This window comes from Haemorhous mexicanus, chromosome 6 (assembly GCF_027477595.1).
Source record: "Haemorhous mexicanus isolate bHaeMex1 chromosome 6, bHaeMex1.pri, whole genome shotgun sequence".
Taxonomy (NCBI): domain Eukaryota; kingdom Metazoa; phylum Chordata; class Aves; order Passeriformes; family Fringillidae; genus Haemorhous; species Haemorhous mexicanus.
Genome location: NC_082346.1, coordinates 1,648,971 through 1,669,825, shown reverse-complemented (window position 1 = coordinate 1,669,825; position 20,855 = coordinate 1,648,971). Strand labels below are relative to the sequence as shown.

The 20,855-nt window shown below is 42.8% G+C and overlaps 1 protein-coding gene across 4 annotated transcripts in view; it reads right to left on the bottom strand.

Annotated features, from left to right (window-relative positions):
• Positions 1 to 20,855, bottom strand: part of GALNT18 (polypeptide N-acetylgalactosaminyltransferase 18) — a 246,427-nt gene that overhangs the window by 140,496 nt on the left and 85,076 nt on the right. For all 4 annotated transcript variants that reach the window (XM_059848290.1, XM_059848288.1, XM_059848289.1 and 1 more), the window contains exon 3: positions 6,021 to 6,213. In XM_059848290.1, the coding sequence (XP_059704273.1) occupies positions 6,021 to 6,213 (193 nt within the window). The remainder of the gene's footprint in view (positions 1 to 6,020; positions 6,214 to 20,855) is intronic.

The following is a 20,855-nucleotide window of genomic DNA, read 5'->3' as shown; positions in this document are numbered from 1 at the left end:
GAACTGGGACATGTGGGGGCAAAGGTTTATGGAATGCAACTCTGGAGGAGCTGGCTTTTGGGAAGAAATAGAGATTACACACAAATGCCCAGCCTGAGCCTCACTATTTGAAATTACTCTTATATCAATTTTAATACAGGAAAAAAATTATAGAAGTCTGATGCATGCTACATCCAGGATTGTGTCTGCCAGCATAAGACTGATGGACATTTTGGAAGGTGTACACACATGAAAAACCTTTGTCCCAAACCACATCATTCTCCTCAACTACCCAGGGCTTGATTTTTCTTCCTTGTAGTCCTATCAGCATTCAGGGGATCTCTTGCCTGCTCTGTTTGTGCCCACTTTATCACAAACCTAATTTTGCTGTCTTCAAGGCTTCTACCACTGTCCCTTGCCAAACTGAGCCTCTAAATAATCAGTTTAGGAGCAGTGAATTGTTTGAAAGAAGTGCTTCCAAAATAGCCAAAGCCCTTCTCTGCACAGGAAACAGGAGCTCTCCTCTGCACTTTTCCAGATGACAAACTTTCAGCCAGGAAAAGGGCAAACCTGCTGCAAGCCACATGCTATAGCATGCCATTTGACAATCTCCAAAGAATTAAAACATCTGAGCTTTAAATACTTCTTTTGCCTTCCACCCTCCCTGCCTTTGCTTCTTTGCTTTCTTTCAGTTACACTGACTGAAAAGGCTGGTTTGCATTTACTGGCCAGGTTTCTTTATCAGACAGTCTGTGCAGGAGCCAGACCCTTGGAAACAGCTCCTCTGCTGGGATCCTGCTGCAAACCTTTCCTGCTACGCCTCCCTCGCTCATCACATAATCAAAGAAGAATATTACCTCCCTCTCCCATGTGTGCTTCAGCACAATGGGGCAACAAAAATTTACAAGCCAACAAAGCAGAATCTTAAGTGCATCCACTCGAAAGGAGTTTGGGAGGCAGTTTCAGGACCCCTAAACAACCTAAATTGCTATAATGAGTTTCTGCATGAGCGTCTTTCATTCGCATTTCACTCAAAACAAGCTTTTTGGGTACTGCCTGCCCTACTAAAAGTAATGATTTACAACAGAATTATAACTAAGTGAATTAGGCAACAGAATTATAACTAACACAGAACCATTATCCTCTGCTCCTGCATGCAGCAAGGGCAACACTACCTTCCTCAGGGCTTCCAAACTCATTAGAGCTACGTGTCAGTCTGTGATGTAGATAGGTGACTGGCTAACAGAGCACAGAAGGGTGGGGAACAGCACAGCACCCAACTTCAGCAGCACAAAATCAGGCCCTGGCACAGACAGTACTCCACAGTAAACCCTGCACTGAGTATTGCAAAAACTGAGCCCACTTCACAGTGTGATAACTTCAGGAGGCTGAAGTATCCAGGGCATCTCTTAGTTACTTCAAAGAGATTATTTTGGACTGTGCTGGGGACACCCTGTGCTAGCACAAATACTCACAGTGAAAATGAACCAAATTCAGAATGGGACAGGAGGCTCATGGCTGTAGAGAGGGTCAGAAACCACTCTGCAGTACCTAAAGCATGAGAAGGACTTCTGAAAGGTGTGACCACTGCCACAGCTTGACCCAGCTGTGCTCTGCTGGATGTTTCCAACCCATGTGATAATCTTTTTCTAGAGAGGCCAGAGTTTAGAGGCTTGGGCAGAGTGCACTGCCCTAACTTCTAAATGTGTTCTACTGCCTCTTCATGCCACCCACGCCGAAGGCCTGGGCAGGGCTGGATTTTTGCCCTCTCTTCCATCTGTGCTGTGGCTCAGCAATCTCTAACTGTCCTCTTCTTTTGTCATGGCATTTAATGTTGACAATCTCAACCCTAGAAAATGCTGCATGTTATAATTTGGTGTTACTACACACGTGGAATGGCCTTTCTCTCTGCAGAACCTTGTAAAGACACGCTGAGCTCCTCTGCTAAGGTATGTTGATGTGAATTCTCAGAGCACTGCAGGCAGAAAGGTCAAAGCTGAGTCATACCAGTATGATATACAGGAGTAATATCACAATTTTGGCAGATCACTTAATTCTCCTGCTCTCATCTGGGGCTAACAATGTGTGAATTTCCCTAGGTTTCAGTTGCAAATATTGCTGTCCTCCCAAATTCCTGTAATTCATACAAAAGGCTCTGAATACAGATGACAGACACCACTGAGCCCAGACAGAACTATGTGAGCTCTGCTCCTTCATCTACCTGTCACAAGCCTTTGCTGGCATGCCAGTGCCATGCTGTCTCTTGGAGAATCACTGCTAAACCCAGGCTAATGAGCTGGGTTAGACCTGGGCTAACTCTGCCCAGGTACTGTGGTACCTCTTATATCTGTGCTCTCATGCATTTCTAATCAGAACAGAAATACCAAAACTGACTGAGCTCCAGCAAAGGTGACTGACTTGGTCTCCACGTCACTTGCTGCAGGCTCTCTTCACACCACGCTGTCCTTGGCTTTTAGGCTGTGCTGCTTGAGCCCAGTACCTGCCCAAGGATAATTCAAATACAGCTATACAGACTTGGAAAGTGACTTCTGCACTTGGCTTAAAAACCAGGTGCTAGAAATCCCAAAAACTGATTATTACAGTGGAAACACATTTTACAGGGTAGACTTTTTTCCCCCCACAACGTTCATGCATGTGCTCTCACACAAATGAGAATCTGCTTGTCAGGAGCAGGAATTCTTTTTCAGAACACCTGTAGCTCTGCACTCCACAGGCTGCTGTAGGTACAGCAAACAGTTTGCACACTGCCTGACAACACAGTTCATTTTCCTCAGGGTCAGAACTTACTACATCCCAGAGTCTGAGTCCCTGCCTGCTCCTCAGCCTAAAGGGTGCAGGGAACCTGCCTGAGCTACCATTACTAAGCCATTATTTTGTATGTATGTGTCCCTATAGACTGTGATGTCTGTCATGTTTCTGGCAGACAGTCAGCAAAGGATCCAAACTGCACAGGAATTAGGATCATGATTCATTTCTAACTAGAGTTTCTTCTAACATCCTAACCTTATTTTCAGCTACAGTAACATTCATTTTCTCCATATTTTTAATTTCTAAAACACAGAGTTACAAAAAATTTATATTTAAATCATTCAGAAGAGTAATTTCAAAAGAACTATAAGAACAGAAACATTTCTATCACTGATGTCTAGTTAAAAAGATTTTTTTTCCTCCAGATCAGTTTACAATTAAATTTAAAAAAAAAAGATACTGTCCCTACAGGCACTGCTAAACTGATTCAAACAAAACACAAATACAATTTCATCGATTTTGATTTCTCTAAAGTCAGTATTTCAGCAAATCTGCAACAAAAATATTTCTACAATGCAATATATAACAATATATAGCATAGATATTGCTAAAGTGCTGCCTGGGATGGCATTTATATATTTTTACTATCATCAACTTAATGTGCAGCAAAATGCACTACTGCTTTAGTTATTAAAATATTTGGTTAGAATAAGTGCATGCAATCACATTTGATTCACCAAGTACCCAGCACATTTATTTTAATGATTTCTTTTTTTAACGAGCTGCAAAAAAAGCAGTTCTCCCTCCGCCTGCTTCTCCATCTCCAGAGCTGCTTTTGTTCAAAGCATCAGATACATCACCAACGCTTCAAAAAGTCTGAGCACTGTCTCTGTGAACAGTGCTGCCCAAAGAGGCCCCAGATGCACGGAAGGGAAGGCTGTTCCCTCCCCTGCTCCCATCCAGCCCCCCAAACCCTTGTGGAATAAGCCTGGATGTGTTCACCCAGCCTGGCAAGCGTGACTGCCAGCACAGACCTGCCAAGGGGAGGAGGATCCCTGGGCTTTCAGTGCTTGGCTCAAAGGTGTGTTTCACCACTAAAACTCACCAGCTTCACCTGCCAACTGTTCTGTGCTTTCAAAGAGAGCAGCTCTTATTTAGCCAGATTATCTGATGAAACTGAAAACTGGCATTAAAAGGTTCTTCTTTTAGCAGAAAAAACACACCCGCTATCTAATGTAAACTGTAGGTGAGATGAAGCTTCCAACACATGCTGAAAAAATGTTAATGAATACTTAGTGGGACTTTAACAGGACTGACTTTGGGCTCAACAGGACTTCAGAAGACAATTGAAAGGTACAGCCTTCATCTATTTGATAGAAATTACTCATTCTGGTTGTTAGCTGGACCCAGACCTAGGAGGTAAGCCTTGCAGGTGGAAAAGAGCTGGAAGGCTGCCCAGTGGGGCCCCACAGGTGAAGAGCTGGAAGGCCACAGTGCAGGCCCACGGGTGAAGAAGAGCTGGAAGGCCAGAGCTGGAAGGCCACAGGATGGCCCACAGGTGGAGACGAGCTGGAAGGCCACAGTGTGGGCTGCAAGTGGAGAAGAGCTGGAAGGCCAAAATGTGGCCCAGTAGGTGGAAAAGAGCTGGAAGGCCGCAGTGGGGCCTGCAGGTGGAGAAGAGCTGGAAGGCTGCAGTGTGAGCCCATAGATGGAGAAGAGCTGGAGGCTGCAGTGTGGGCCCCCAGGTGGAGAAGAGCTGGAAGGCCACCCAGTGGGGTGGAGAAGAGCTGGAAGGCCACACTGTGGCCCTGTAGGTGGAAAAGAGCTGGGAGGCCACACTGTGGCCCTGTAGGTGAAGAAGAGCTGGAAGGCCACAGTGTGGCCTGCAAGTGGAGAAGAGCTGGAAGGCCACAGTGTGGCCCTGCAGGTGGAAAAGAGCTGGAAGGCCACCCAGTGGGGTGGAGAAGACCTTGAAGGCCACACTGTGGCCCTGTAGGTAGAAAAGAGCTGGAAAGCTGCAGTGTGGGCCTGTAGGTGGAGAAGAGCTGGAAGGCCACACTGTGGGCCTGTAGGTGGAAAAGAGCTGGAAGGCCACACTGTGGGCCCACAGGTGGAGAAGAGCTGGAAGGCCACCCAGTGGGGTGGAGAAGAGCTGGGAGGCCACACTGTGGCCCTGTAGGTGGAAAAGAGCTGGAAAGCTGCAGTGTGGGCCTGTAGGTGGAAAAGAGCTGGAAGGCCGCAGTGTGGCCCAGTAGGTGGAGAAGAGCTGGAAGGCCACACTGTGGCCCAGTAGGTGGAGAAGAGCTGGAAGGCCACCCAGTGGGGTGGAGAAGACCTTGAAGGCCACACTGTGGCCCTGTAGGTAGAAAAGAGCTGGAAAGCTGCAGTGTGGGCCAGTAGGTGGAGAAGAGCTGGAAGGCCACACTGTGGCCCAGTAGGCGGAGAAGAGCGGGAAGGCCACACTGTGGGCCCACAGGTGGAGAAGAGCTGGAAGGCCACCCAGTGGGGTGGAGAAGAGCTGGGAGGCCACACTGTGGCCCTGTAGGTGAAGAAGAGCTGGAAGGCCGCAGTGTGGCCTGCAGGTAGAGAAGAGCTGGAAGGCCACCCAGTGGGGTGGAGAAGAGCTGGAAGGCCACACTGTGGCCCTGTAGGTGGAAAAGAGCTGGAAAGCTGCAGTGTGGGCCTGTAGGTGGAAAAGAGCTGGAAGGCCACACTGTGGGCTCACAGGTGGAGAAGAGCTGGAAGGCCACACTGTGGGCCCACAGGTGGAGAAGAGCTGGAAGGCCACCCAGTGGGGTGGAGAAGAGCTGGGAGGCCACACTGTGGCCCTGTAGGTGAAGAAGAGCTGGAAGGCCGCAGTGTGGCCTGCAGGTAGAGAAGAGCTGGAAGGCTGCAGTGTGGGCCTGTAGGTGGAGAAGAGCTGGAAGGCCACACTGTGGCCCAGTAGGTGAAGAAGAGCTGGAAGGCTGCAGTGTGGCCCAGTAGGTGGAGAAGAGCTGGAAGGCCACACTGTGGCCCAGTAGGTGGAGAAGAGCTGGAAGGCCACACTGTGGCCCAGTAGGTGGAGAAGAGCTGGAAGGCTGCAGTGTGGCCCAGTAGGTGAAGAAGAGCTGGAAGGCCACACTGTGGCCCTGTAGGTAGAAAAGAGCTGGAAGGCCACACTGTGGCCCAGTAGGTGGAGAAGAGCTGGAAGGCCACACTGTGGCCCTGCAGGTGGAGAAGAGCGGGAAGGCCGCAGTGCAGCCCTGCAGGCAGGGCACCCCAGGACTCACGCGCTGGGCCGCAGGTCTGGCAGGGCCCTGTCCAGGGGCAGGCGGTCGCTCAGGTAGGCGTTGTAGCCGTAGTACTGGAACTGCTTCAGGGCCAGCCGCCTGTTCTCAGGGCTCAGCTCCTGACCCCAGTGAGCAAAGAGAGACGAGTCCGTGAACGCTTCTGCAGGGTTGTCTTCTAATTTTGGTGGAGCTTCTACAAGAGACAAAGACAAAAAGAAACAGTAAGGATCTGCTATTTTAAGAAGTGTAACTTCAGCTCCACTCGCTGCCTGTAAATCTTCCCATGACATGCCCTCACATACTCTTGTGTCGGTGTAACTATTAGCATGTAAGGCTCAAAATTTAATAGTCAAATAAAGTTAGATAGAAACAATTCTTTTTTATCACAATCTAAGGGCCAGGACTGATAAATCTGAATGAATTAAACTTCAGAAAGAGCTTTCTCAGAAAGGAATGTTATTTTGCTTTTATATACTAAGATGAAATATTTAATTTCAGTCTGGGTTATCTTGCTAGGAAGCGACTGAAGTTTTGAAGGGGAAAGAAAGCATCTGTACATAGTGCACAAAATGGCTGCCAAAGTTTGTGTGTAAATTAAGTTCCTTAAAACTACATATTCAGCACAGAGAAAATTCACTATACTACGCATCCATGTTTAAATAGCAAATTAATGTCAGTCATGCAATAACTTTATGCTCCAGTTTACCAACCCAGCCTATTTGAATTTTTAGTCCATATTTAGGTGCATGTGATGATGCTACTGGGATCATCACTCTGTAGTATTTGCTTGATTAGAAAAGGTTTTCATTTCAGAAGGCCACATCTCTGGCTGTTATGCCAAACAGAGAGGAGAGGGAAAGATATACCTAGAACTCAATTTAAGAAGAGCCACAGTACAATGAGATCACAGCATTCATTCTCAATGTTTAGCTGCACAGAAAGTCTCTACAAGGTGTCTTGTGAGCTCTCTGTGACAGACACATCATCTAACCAAGAGAAGCCCTTCTTTCTGTAAACACTTGACAATCCACAGCACACCAGTAAAGCACGATCAAATGCCTCCAATTTGTCAACATAATTGATAATTTACTCCGATTTGTCAACATAAACTAGAGCCACACACACACAAAAATCTTTTTCTGGAAGTTGTTATTTATCAGCAGTCACATTAACAGTGACCCAACCAAATGAAGAACTCTGCTTTCTCAAGGGCTGTACTTACAAACACAGAGACTTATGAAAATTAAAGTGAATCTTCTGAAAATCTGTCAATTGTCCTCCACAGCACCCAGAGCCACCTAAAGGCCTGAGAGCTGACTTAACCTTCATGGAAACACCTAAAGACAACAGTTTAAGTACTAGCACAATATGCCATCAGAATCCTGACTCCCAAAGAATGCCAGGAAGCATCCTTTGATCTCCCACTAGAAAGAACCCAAAATGCAAAAACATAAATTGAGAAGACTAGGTTATTTGATTTATTCAAGATGTTCTCCTTTTTCTTCCTGTCAACACTGACAGGAAACTAATGGTGCTTGCTTCCTACACCATGTTCCAACCTCAGTAAACATGAAATGCTTCTTTACTTGTCAAAGCACTGTCTCCGAGCCTGAATTTGGGAATCAGCTCCAACTCTTCAAAGATGAAAGACAAACTAAACCCTCAGTCAGAGGAGAAAACTACTCTGACAGGCCCTGCTACCACACAGATAAATGTCTGAGAGAGGAGCTTGGCAACTACACAAGTTGGATTAACTCATATCATTTTAGAGGGTCCAAACTTGAAAAGGGCAGAATAGCATTTGAATATCACTTCAAAAATCACAGCAGCATGGGATATCACAGATGTCTCTGTCTTTTCATGGATGAAGAGCCATCCCAGAAACAACTACCTTCACAGACTCACACATATATTGAATATATTGAATTTTATCTAATGATTTTTTGAGCAAGAGTATTTCCTTAAGCGATCTGTGAATCTCTTGCTGTTTTCTGATTGAAGAAGTGCTCAGTAATCCAGGTTGTATCTCAGTTTAAGATTTTCCAGTAATGGATATCTGTGAATTTAGTTTACAAGCTCTACTAAACCACTTACCAAATGCAGCATTTTTTTTGTATGCTTTGCAAACATGTTATTTCAATACATTGCTCGACAGGAAAAAAAAACATTAGCAGGAACTTTCAATTACAATTCCAATCCATGGAATTAAGCACACATCTCTGATGATAAAGCCTTTCTTTTCTTTATTTGGCTGAAAACTTTTGGGGGCAGCAACTTTCTTCAGCCAGTCTCTTACAAGAAATAAAAGCAATGATTACAGGCCATCAGCTGCCTTTTGACTAGTCAACACGTGCATTTGATGCCTTGTCCTCAGTAAACAGGTCATGGCCTGAGGTCTCACAGCCAGGCTTCCTTTCCCACTTGCTCCTGCAGCTGCAGAATGATGGCAGAGAGCAAAGGCCCAAAGGTGACCCATGAGCAGTACTGCCTGAAGCAACACCAGGTAGGCACATTCATCTGCTCAGTTAGCACCAAAAAGGAAAGATCAGTTCCATTTCTCCTCTGGGAAGAAAGCCTGCTACCTGCAGCACATGGCTGCAAATGTTACCTGGAGGTCCTCCCTATATTAACTTAACACACCAGGCAAAGCTGTACCCAGACACGAGCCTGGTACGAACTCCTGGCAGACTGACTCCCTGCACTTAAATCAATTAGCAGCAGAGATTTATTACACAGATGACAGCTGGCTGCACACCTGGGTTAAAGAAGTCTTCTTCCAGAAGACTGGCTGGTCGTGGCATCAGCCTGGAGTTGGTCACACACTGCTTACCTGAGCCAAAAACCCCACCGTTTTTTTTTTTCCAAAATCATCTGTGTCTCTTCAGCTCATACATTTCCTAGTTATGCAATTAGTGTTTATATAAATCCATTGCTTCATCTGATCTTTGTGACCAGCTGCCAAGACAGAAATTCACTCTCCTCTTCCTACTGCTCATTGTACAAAGTCAGAGACACCAAATCAAAAGACACCACTGAGATAATAAGGGATAGACATTTTGTTGTCTGATTGCTGCTTTGTTCTATGATCTCTGAAGAAAGCAAATATTTCATTTATTACAAATTAACATAATCAATTAATAACTTTGATTTAATCTCCATGAAAGCCTTTGAAACTCATTAAGAGAGACCCAATTTTTTAGCTCCATTCAGATTTCAACATTTCTTCCTAAGAAAAGTTACCTTAAACAGGTTCACAACTAAGAGAAAGGATCAAGCCAGAAAGGGTTGCAAAAAGAGTTGCAGAGGCAGATTCAGCCATGCTGTTTGTTCTCACCAGTGCCTACATTTCATTTTGGTTCTATCCCTTATTTGACTGCAGGTCTATTCACAGAAGCAGCAGCGTTTCACATCAAAGCTCTGCCATTGTGAAAACGCCTTCCAAGGAAACAGAACTGCTTTACAAAGCCTGCAGTGTAGCCTTATCTGCTGATTTCATTAAGTGGCAGTAACAAGAAGGTAGATACAGTAAGCCAGCACAACCACCCTGCCTGAGAAAATACCCCTGTGTCAGCTAAAGACATCAATACCTGCACTAAATGATACATGCTCAGGTGGAACAGGCTGCTCACAAAAAGAACAATGAGCTGGAAATGATGCCAGAGAGTAGGAGGAAAGGCTTTGATCATGTTCTCCAGTGCCTGACCCTCTGATTTCCCAGCCCAGAGAGGAAGGAACAGGCCATGATTACAGAGGTGATGCCACAGTTCTGCCTTGCCTCACCGTGCAAGGCAGACTCAGGATGTGCATCTAAGACTATCATTAAAGGCAAAACAAACCCCAGCTCTCTCATGAGGCCTAATGGCCTCAAACTCTGGCTCTGGCTCCCAGCACTCAAAAGATCTATATTCTATTTCCTGCAGGCAGTAGCCTTTCAGCTTTCTATGGAAGGAAGGATCTTTTCATCCTTTTCCTCTCCAGGTGCCCTTCATCTCTTAGGCAATCCATTCCCTCTTGCCAGAGGCCATTCAGTGTGACAGGTAAAAATCCCAGACTGGCATTGGATCACAGAACCAGGGAAAACTTCACCAAAACTTTGTCACACAGCAAGATACACAGAGGAAAACCCCACTTTTAAAATCTATTGTAATTCATGGAAACACTTTATCAGCATTCTCAAAAATTGCAGTTTGACAATTCCTGCCTTGCAAGGCTGCTCCCATGCAGGACCCTGCTATAAATCCTGGATCAGATGAGTGAGCCTCTAAATGAAAACATCCTTGTTTGCATGGTGTGATGAAACACTGACAAGCAACAGCAGAAGCAGCTCACCAAGATGCACCACCGCATCAGCCATGGAGAAAAGTACACTCAGAAGACAAAAATTGAAAGTTACAGTAACAGATCTTCCCTCAAAGAAGTTACTTTACTTATTCTCTCACCTCCCCAAAAAATCACAATACTGCTGGCAAGGTGTCAACATCAATATAACTCTGTGCTAAAAAGCGAACTTCACTGTTTTGAATATTCAAGTTAAGTTAATTCCTCTTGGCACTCTAGTATTGTTCCCAAAGAAATGACTTCAGCAGATGTGCTCCTAGGAAAAAATGCAGTATCTCAGTGGGTTAAATCCTGCTACTGCTGCTTACTTACAGCTTAGTAAATCATACTGAAGTTGCCAGGGCTCCTCAGAGAGACTGACAGAGCCTGTCAGACTCTGTCTGCACAGATGACAGAGCAGCAGAGCCCTAATCTTAAGAAAAAATAAACCTGACGCAAACTCCATACAAAACACACAACCACCCTGAGAGGATTCAGCTCCACATCCAGTCTTTGCATACCCCAGCACACCCTGCAGTTAGTGCAAACAGATCAGACAGACAGGGAATGGGGAAAAACCCCAACAAAAGAAAGGTGATCCTCTCCTCAACAGCTGTCAAGAAATATGATAGCACTATGAATAGTATAGAATCAGACAAAACTTTACGGATTAAACTGTGTATGATGCTACATATAGAAGGAAATGCTAAAACTCTCTCAATTTTAAAATTTTTTAGAACTTGAAACACAGTTTATATGTTATTAATTTACATGCTACCTTTACTGTATTTTAAGCAGCCAGTACACATACATAATGGTATAAGCTATTAGCATACTACTAACATATATTTTCATTTGTTTCTGTTTGGAGTTTTTTTCTGATAAATAATTCCATGTTTATTGTGCATCTTAGGGTGGAAATTCAGTCTAGTTCTGCTGCTTAGTGTAGGTGTAGAAGAAGGGATTACAACTGACCTCACCTGATCAATCACAGTTGTACTAATTACCAGTGAAGAACAGCCTTGCCCTGAATGGGTCACAGCTGTGACTGATAAAGCTAAGTGTGATAAAAGGGGTGGGTCGGCTGCTCTGGGAGAGCCTGGAGGAAGAAGGAATGATCCAGAGAGACACACAAGAGGAAGGAAGCATGGAAGAGAGTTATTGCTGCTTCAGAAGCTCTGCTGTGAGGTCAGGCTGGGCCTGATGGAGTTGGAGCCTGCAGTCACAGTGGCGCTAGGTAAAAGCCTGTGGTCAGAGGCAGCAAGGAAATATTGCAGTCATATTCCAGCAGGAATAGCCAGCAGTCAGGGTGTGTCAGAAACACCAACAGCAGGAGCGTGCTGCAGTCACAGTCAGGATGGCAAAGCTGTAAAGATGAATAAACCAGGGCCCTTTCCACGTTGTTAAATGAGAGCCTGTGTCTTGGCTCATTTCTACCCCTAACAAGAAGTCTGCTGCAACACTTGGCACCCAACAAGACAGGCCTGCATGTAGAGGAGGTGGATGCTTCCTGCCCTGGCACACTTTCGTGACAGCTCCCAAAAAGTCATCGCACAAAAGTCACTTAACACCGAAGAAAGACGTCTGGAGATGACTCTCAAAACGTGCTCAGCGCTAGAGGGCAGTGTAAGAAACAGGAAAATCTAGGTCTTAAGAGAAATCTGAGGGGTTTGAGACTTCCAAAGAACTTGGTAGAGAGCTCTCAGAACTGCAAACCGATGAACTACTAATTAACCAGCAAATTCCATTAGAGTGGTTATTTCCTATGGGAAAGAAAAATGAAATTTTTATTGTTATTCAGTCAATGCTCAACTATTTGATGTGGGTGCACACAAACAACACTTTATAGGAATAAGGCCTTTATAAGGGCTCTATATTTCTTCTGTATGCACTCCATCTGGCCTATTCTGATCTGAAACCACTATAAATCCTGGGCACTGTTGTTCCTACTAGATATGTTCTCACTACCAGCCTATTAAATTCCCCTTCAGCCATAACTGTGCCATGGATATGAATCAGGCCAGACAAGTCCATGCATCATTCTGGCAAAGTTAACATAAAGTTACTACAAGCCTGGACAACTTGAAAACAGAGTAAAGGCTCCTAATTTACTGGAATGGGATTATCTAATTTACTGGAATGGGATTATCTAAGGAAATACAAATTTCCAAGTACAACCCCCTTCCCCTCAGATGAAGACACAGAACTCTTTGACAGGTACCAATACTGCACTTTTAAGGCTTTCTGTATCCATTGACATCAATATTTTGTCAGGGACCAATTTTGTTTTCTCCAATGTGTAAAAGGTGGATTTTCAAAAATCCCACTATGAGGATATTAAAAACCAAGGAGTACCAAGTTCCAAGTCTTCAGACTTTCTAGAACACAATTTTCAGCTTGTCCTAAGCTATACCTCTCTGCATGCCTTGTACTTGGAAACCAGATGTTGAGACATTATCAACTCATTTAAAGCAACATATAATTTCTGAACTACACACCTCCAAGATAAAGTGTGGTCAGAATCATTATTTATTGACTATAACTTAAAGGATTACCTTTATTGACTATAACTTAAAGTTTCATTAAAAGAAGAAGGTTTTCAATGGCAAAGTTATTTTTCTCTTTTCAAATAATTCTGTACTTGAGGCATTAACTTTAATCTCTAGGCAAACATACCACAATTGTTTGGAATAACAGTCTAAAAATACAATAATAATCTGCCAAAAACTGCCTGAAAATTGATTTGGTGAATTTATTCAGCTGTGATACACAAATCTCAGTATCACAAACTGCAGTGTACGTGCCCTGAACCAGCAGTGGTACCCATAAAGGAAAGACAAGAATGAGAGAGGCACAATTACCTCCCTAATTTTTCAGACAAGCAGAGTGACAGCCTTGTTTCTGTCAGTTCTAGTTAGGAGGAATAAACCCCCCTGCAAAGCTGATTAGATCAGATTGTTAAGGAAATTGCTAAACCAATTTCAGTCAATAATCTCTGATTTGTGCAGTTTTGTGAGAATTACTGCACTGGCCTAATATGTTTCCTGTCTTGGATGAAAAAGACATGTTATCATCATACCTAACTGCTATTCTTTTAATTAATTGTGATAATATTTTCAAAATGCCCAGGAAATTTTATGATAGTGAACCCTGTACCGATGAAAAGAAGGTACAAATTAAACCCCAATTTTGCAAAACCAACAGTTTTTCATTAGGTTCATTGATTACACTGAGTATTTTTTTCATGTAAGATTGGAAGACAACAGAATTTCACAGATGAGAGACCAGTTTGCATCCTGGAAACAGAGCTGTGCCAAAAATTGAGATTGCTTCTACTTGATGCTGAGGCACAAAGCTGAATTTCTAATGACAACTTTCCTCACTTCCTTATCACTGTGAAAGAAATAAATGGAAACAGAGGAGATCTACATATAAAGCTCAGTTTGCAAAGGCAACAGAATGAACCAGGCTCCACATCAGGGCTTGGGGTCTGAGACCTCTCAAAGACACAGCACAGGGCAGAAGATAAGAAGGTTCAGAATATTCCACTGATTCTAACTGCACGTGTTCCTAAATTTAGTTATCTGCTGATGGGCTTACTAAAAAAGGAAGCTCATCTGCATTTCATCAATAGCAGAGCACTTATTTCTCGGGGATTAGCTGCGTTTGCATCAGTGCAGCTGAGAGGCTTTAAAAGCTCCGTGTGTTTTATATCATACACCCAAATCTGTGTCACCTGGACTAAACATGAAAGGCATTTAACTGTTTTGAAAACCATTTTGCCAGGAGCTGTCAGGCTGTGACACAGCTCATTAGTCATATCCATACAGCTTTTCTTTTTACACAGAGCTGAGGAGTCACACCAAAAGTAAAGTTCACACAAGGAAACAGAACTAACTCCCCTTCTACAGTCACCCAACTCAAAGCACTGAAAACAGGCTTCCTCTTTCAGTAATCACACAAACTGAGATTTTTCTCTGCTTGCCAGGCTGTACTGAGCTCCCTCAGATTAGTTCTACTTCAAAAACTTCCATTCAGTTCTTTCAGGCCTCTGAGGAATTTTGTTTGGCCACTTCTTGGCAAACACAGAAGTTTTAGAGAGCAACAGCTCCCTCACTCAAGACATCCTTTGCTTTTTTCCTAAGTGCTTCAAGCATTAGACGTTTTAAGCTGCTCCACCCAGCAGCTCATTACACACACACTTAGCTACGTGGGCCCCTGCTTGACAGGGCTCCTACTTCTAAAGTACTTCTCAAACACTTGCAGGCATTATTGCACAGCAGAGCTACTTCCCACTCCCAGGAATTTTCCTAAGCTACCCCAAGAGACAGAGATGAGGTTCAGTTTTAAAAGGAACCTGAAGAATTATGAAGAGCAGGGCTGCTTAGAAGAGCCAGCACGCTCTTCCATAAAATCATCTTCCATTCCTAGGTGCCACTGCCCTTGTCATGCTTAAAGCACTGGATGGAGACAAATGCAGCAGCAGGGAGCAGGTGTATTTTAAAGGTTTGTAAACGACACTTCAATTAAAAATTAAAAAAAAAGTCAACTAAGCACAACCCAGCTTCTCCTCTTGGCAGAAAAACATGAATGACACATTAAAAGCATTCTCCCATCTCTGATACCAAGTAGATGATTTGTGCTAATGTTAAGATCAATAATACACTGAGCCTATCAAGATGTCAAGAATTCTCCTTGCAATCAAATTAAGCTCTTTGGTTTCACAGGTATTTGGGTAAATGATGTGAGATGACACTTTAGCTTAATTTTGGAAATAAGAGATAGGACAGTGAGTCAAAAACGTGCTGAAAGGAGACAAGGAATCATGAAGACAAGCAGCAGCCTGTACCAACACAAGGCAAAGAGAAAGCTCTAGATGGCACCCAGCAAATACTTTGGTTTGCTATTTTTCTCAGCTCACTCCCTATCCTGCAATGAGGAACTTGGAGAAATATCTATTACCTGAGAATTTTCCTCTATTGTCTTAATTTAAGAACGGCAGGAAAAATGGCTTCAAGCTTAGAGCATTCTGCATTACCTCTGCAAATTTAAAAAGCAGAATAACTTCAAAAAAATCGTTTTGAGATTGCATTAGGTAGACTGTACCTCTGCTTCAGTGATGTAAAGAATGGGAACATCTGGCTAGCTGGTTATTTCTGTTTTGTTTCTTGGGTTGTCTTGTCTGATTTTTTTTTTTTAAGTCATCATAGTCCAGTCAGAATTTTAATTTTAAAAAAGAAACAAGAAAACCCCAACAAAACAAGCCAAAAAATATCTCAAACCCAAAATACAGCTAGATTAGAGAATAAAACAAACTTAAAGCTAGAAATACAGTTTTAAACAGATATAAGAAGCAAGAGGAAAAATGAGGAAGCCAAGAAAAACTGGACTTACTGCCAAAATAGAGAACTAAATGAAAATAACGGAAAATTTAATTTGTTATGCAAGATACAATAGGCAATTTAGTTAGTAATTTCTCATCAAAAGAGTACAGATTTCCCTGCAGATCTCCGTGATTGAAAGGGTCAGAGATTCACAAATCAACCTCTTGCAAATGTGCTAAATCTACACAGAAGAAGAGAAGTAGAAACCTCTTCTAAGGTTTTAAATTTATTACCTCTCCGCAACATAAACCAAAGTTATACTTTGGTAAAATTCAGACACATCTTTCTTCTTCCTGTCCTCACCCCACACCTGATGATAAGCTTCTGGTAAACCCACAAAGCAAAAAGGATGAGAGGAAAAAAACTCCATCCCTTACTGGGCACATATTTTGGAGTTGTGCAAGAATTTCCTTGTATTTTTTTAATAACCCTGTGTATCACACATCCTGAAGAGAAAATCAACTTGCTCATTTTGTCTAAGATAAAAATCAAGACTCTTTGTTAAGAATGGCTCCAGCCCTCACCAGCACAGCATCCCAGTTTAATCCAGGTCAAAGGAGCACTCTTGCACTGCACCCACAGGAACATCCACATCTCACTGGGGTACCTCTGAGTCACTGCAGTGGTGCTGCAGTGGCATCCATGGCAAAGCTGCTTAAGTGAGTGGGGACAAAGGAATTCCTACTGATTTCTGCCAGGTAAAAATCTAGGAGAACATTTATAATATTCTACTAGAGGTAAAATTCTCATCTAAGCTAAATGAAAATGGACAGGAGTAGAGGTTGCTTTGTTTTTAAAAGCTGCAGAAGGATACCACGGTTACATTTCATGTGCATTAAACAGAGGAGAGCTCTTAGGGGATAGCTCACATACACATAATCCCAGAGACATGTGTACTAATCCTAGCTGCTCTGAACTGGAACAGAATTATCCAGGAGGGTCAGCAAACATCAGCAAAACATCAGGCAAAAAAAAAGGTTAATTAAAACAGATTTTCACCAGTTTTGTAGAATATCTTTAGTAGACAATCAGGGACTTTATTATTTATCATCATTACTTGCAGTAGAGACTATTTAGGATGGATACCAGAAGAATATATTCTGATAAAACAGCTGAGAATTGTGAGAGATTCAATTTTGAGTTTATATAGTGCTTTTAGGAATTGTTAAGCAGGATACCAGATTTCATTAATCCCGAGGTCATGTCCAAAATGAGCAGTAGGTTTTTCATTTGCTCCACCTGCCCTGCAGGTGTTTGAAATCCACAGGGCTTGCAAATTAATTACTGATCAGTCATTGGGGTGGGATGGGCTAATCAAACTCTATTTGAAAAAGAAAAGAATGAAAAATTCATTTTACCATAAGAGTCAGGATATTAACTGCACAGTAGCAGTGAAGGAAGAAGTTCTAGAAGCAGCCAGCTCTGAACAGAAGACTAAGGAGAAGCTGATGTCCCTTTGAAATAACTGTTCATTAATAAAACCAGTGATTTTCTGTATTCAAAGTGCAAGTAATTTTCTCTAACAGTAAATGAAGTTTCTTAGCAGTTTGTTTCCAATTAATCTTTGCTCCTGGAGAAAAGCTGCCCTTTAATCCTTTGACACTTAAACACAGCTGGCAGTCAAGTAAAGGTAACAGCAGTAAAGGCTCCAGAAATTTTGTAAACAGATCCTAGCCTGAGGCAATGTCAGAGAATTAAATGTTTTACCTGGAAAATGGAATATGGAATATTTTCGTCCAATAAAAAGAAGTAATTATGAGATTAATTGAAGCAAATTAGAAAGCAGGAGGGGATTTCTCTGGCAGGAGAACTAAGGCTCATTGCCTTAGTCCTAACAAACAACTCCAAACCTAAGCCAGAAGATATTTTCCAACCCCCCATAGTGCTACTTCATGTCCCTGGTGAAGAGGCTTTGGTAAGCCTGCTGAGGAGGCACAGCTTCTTCCAGGAGCAGAGCCACAATCTGCCTGGAATTTTGTAATGCTTCTACTTCCCTGTCCACCTGACTAAAATGCACCTACTCAATCTCCTTCCCTGTTTAGCCAATGGTCATTGTGTGAAAGAGGTCAGCAGGTGCACAGGAGTTGGAGAGTTAACTCCCAAGTTGCTTTTGCATGTTAAGTTCACTTACCAGAAAAATATATAATTTGCATATTAAGAGCTTAACACTCCCAGCGAGTTTGGCTGGGTTACCCAGGGCCAAAAAGCTTGCCAATGCTTATTGAAACACTCCTGAAAGGAACAGACACTGATACCAAGGGAACTCCCACACTAGTTGGGCTCCATCCTAGTTTTGGAAGAGCAGCCTGCTAAAAGGTTCAGCAGAGCAGTGCTCCTGACTGTCATCAGCATCTCTCTGCAGCTGCATCTCTGCCAATGTAGGAGTCTGAAAAACACATGCAAGGAAACACTGATGAGATCTTGCTCATCCGTTCCGATTTACATGAGAGTAGGCTGATCAGAATCAGAGAATTGAGCAGAACCTCCTATGGTTTCTTCTCCAATAACTGTTGTACAGAAAGTTCTGTCCCTTCAGACTTTTGCATTGATAGTGCTTCTTTGTTAATGCCCTTTCCTGCCAAAGACCTAGCAAGCTGTGAAGGAAGAGCTGTCTGTTTTTCCATCACCACTTTTTTGGCTTCATTTACCACCAGGTTCTCCAGTTCTCCAATACTCCAAGAAGTGGAAGCACAGATACCAGATTTCCACTCATTTAGGTCCTCAGCATCACCTAGAGTCAGTGGAAGATTTGTCATTGGTATTTTCCTGTGTACTCTCCAGTTTAATTTTACACAATCTTCATCAGCCAGACTGTCCACAGCCAGCAGCACATCCTCTGGCCTCCCGTGGAGGGTGATGGTTGAACTGGGAACTTGGACTAAGACTTAGGCTACTTTTCTCCTCTTGCTGCTCACAGTACCCTTCCACAGTGGTAAAGGAAAAAAGAGGATTTTGTTTTCTTCTGAAAATAATTCCTTGATTATTTCTGCACAGCTGAGCTCTCACAGAAGAGCCAGAACGTTTTCCCCATGGATCTCATTTTGCTGTTGTAAAACAGGAATAGCAACACATCCCCTGCCTTGCAGGAGTATTAAAACAAAGCTACACTTCAGAGCTGCTCAGTACCAGCCGTCACCAAAGTGCTTACAAAACCAATAAAAATCTTCTTTCTTCTCATCAGCAAAGACATTAAGATCAGCCACTTTTCCCAAATTCCTCTGCATCAGCAGACAGGCTGCCCCAGCCCCAGTGTTCAGTGGCTCGCTGACCCACAGGAAGGTAATCCTGACAATGCTGGTTCTGCTGTTTCCAAACCACCAGGCTCCAACACTCCCTGCATTACAAGGAGCAGATGTTTATGTTACAATTCCATTTCCTTAACTAGCATCAGAGGATTGGTTTTGTGTGTAAGGAGATTTACTAGATTTTTCCAACCTGTTAAGAGTGTGGCTTTTGAGGAATATTAGATATTTCAGTAGCACCATTTTCCCTGCAAAGAGTCATGTGGACTCAGATACTCATTGTGGTACAGCTTGGTAAAACTTTGGTTCTGTGAACAGCAATTGTTACCAAGAGGATTTCCATTCCCAACTGACCTAATCATATAGCAGGTTAGAATATACTGCAGGCAAATAATTTTGTTCAGGCAAAATTCCTCCTTTTAACTCTATCTTTTAGCCCTAACAACACGTGCACTTCTTTGCTTAATTACACAGCCTGCTTCACCCCTCTCTTTTCCCATTCCTATTTTTGTTTTTTCTTGCTCAGAGGTATGCAAACCATCTGTGCAGTTAACATGGTCTAATGACTCTCTGCAAATCTGTTCCCTGAAAGTGACTCTACCAAAGCTGGGAGACCAAACAGTAAATAGTGCCAGCTACTAAGTGCTATGATTTATTCTTATGATGCTAGAGCATTCTAAACTTCTCTGAAGTGTCCCTGAAAAGATACTTAAATTTTATTCTCATAGCACTTGCACAGCGTAGAAACATACACTTTTTTTTTGGTAAATTTTAAGTGTTTGGGATAATCAGAGAAACTCCAGGGAATTTACATGCTCCATTTACATGTAGAGGAACATTCCAGAGTCAAAAGACACATCCTTGGCCCACAAAGCACCAAAGCATGTTAACAGAGTCTCTGAAATGTCTGTCTTCAAATTTTCACACTGTTTTCTCTTAGATTGTATTTTGGGAATCTGGTTTAGAGTTTTACATTAAATTCTTCTTGTTATTTTTTAAAATCAAATTAGTAAATGTACAAGGGTGTACCTAGGTGAGATGCTACTTGTACAGCCCCACCACCAGCCAGAACTTTATTAAACAACACTAATGATCCTACAGGAGAAACACTGACATAACCTGACTTGGAATACTACTGATGTAAAGAACATGTGCAGCTTTTCAACCACAAACAAGGGCTGCAACTGGAGCAAAGACAGACTTTTGACCAAAGCCAAAAGCTGTCCCATAAAAAGAGCCCCCTTTTCCATGTTTTGGAAGGAAAAAAAAACCCTAATTTAAATACATTCAACAGAATCATAGGAGTTTCTTATTAAAGGCATTTTCTTCTGGTAGCTCTCACATGCTGAGGCTCCCAGCTTCCAACACTTAAAAAAAGCCATGTTCTATAAATCTTCAAACTTCTTTAAAACTTCCATTTCCGATTATTAACGTTCATCTCAGCATAACCCTGAGAATGAGGATATCCCTTAACATATTTCTTACAATATGTTTTTGCCATGGTAGGGAACAGTAGAAGCAGAGGACAGGTAAGAGCAAGAAGAGGAAGTGTTGTATTTATGAGGTGCCCCATGGCAGGAAGGAGTGATGGATCTGACTCCATGCTCTCAGAAGGCTAACTTATTATTTTATGATTCTATATTATATTCAAGAATGCTAAACTAAACTATACTAAAGAATACAGAAAGGATACTGACAGAAGGCTAAAAAGATAATAATGAAAATTGTGACTCTTTCCAGAGCCCCAACACAGCTTGGCCCTGACTGGCCACTGAGTGAAAATAATTCACATGAAACCAATGAAACAATCTCCTGTGGGTAAACAATCTCCACATTCCAAAGCAGCAAAACACAGGAGAAACAAATGAGACAAGAATTGTTTTCCTTTTTCT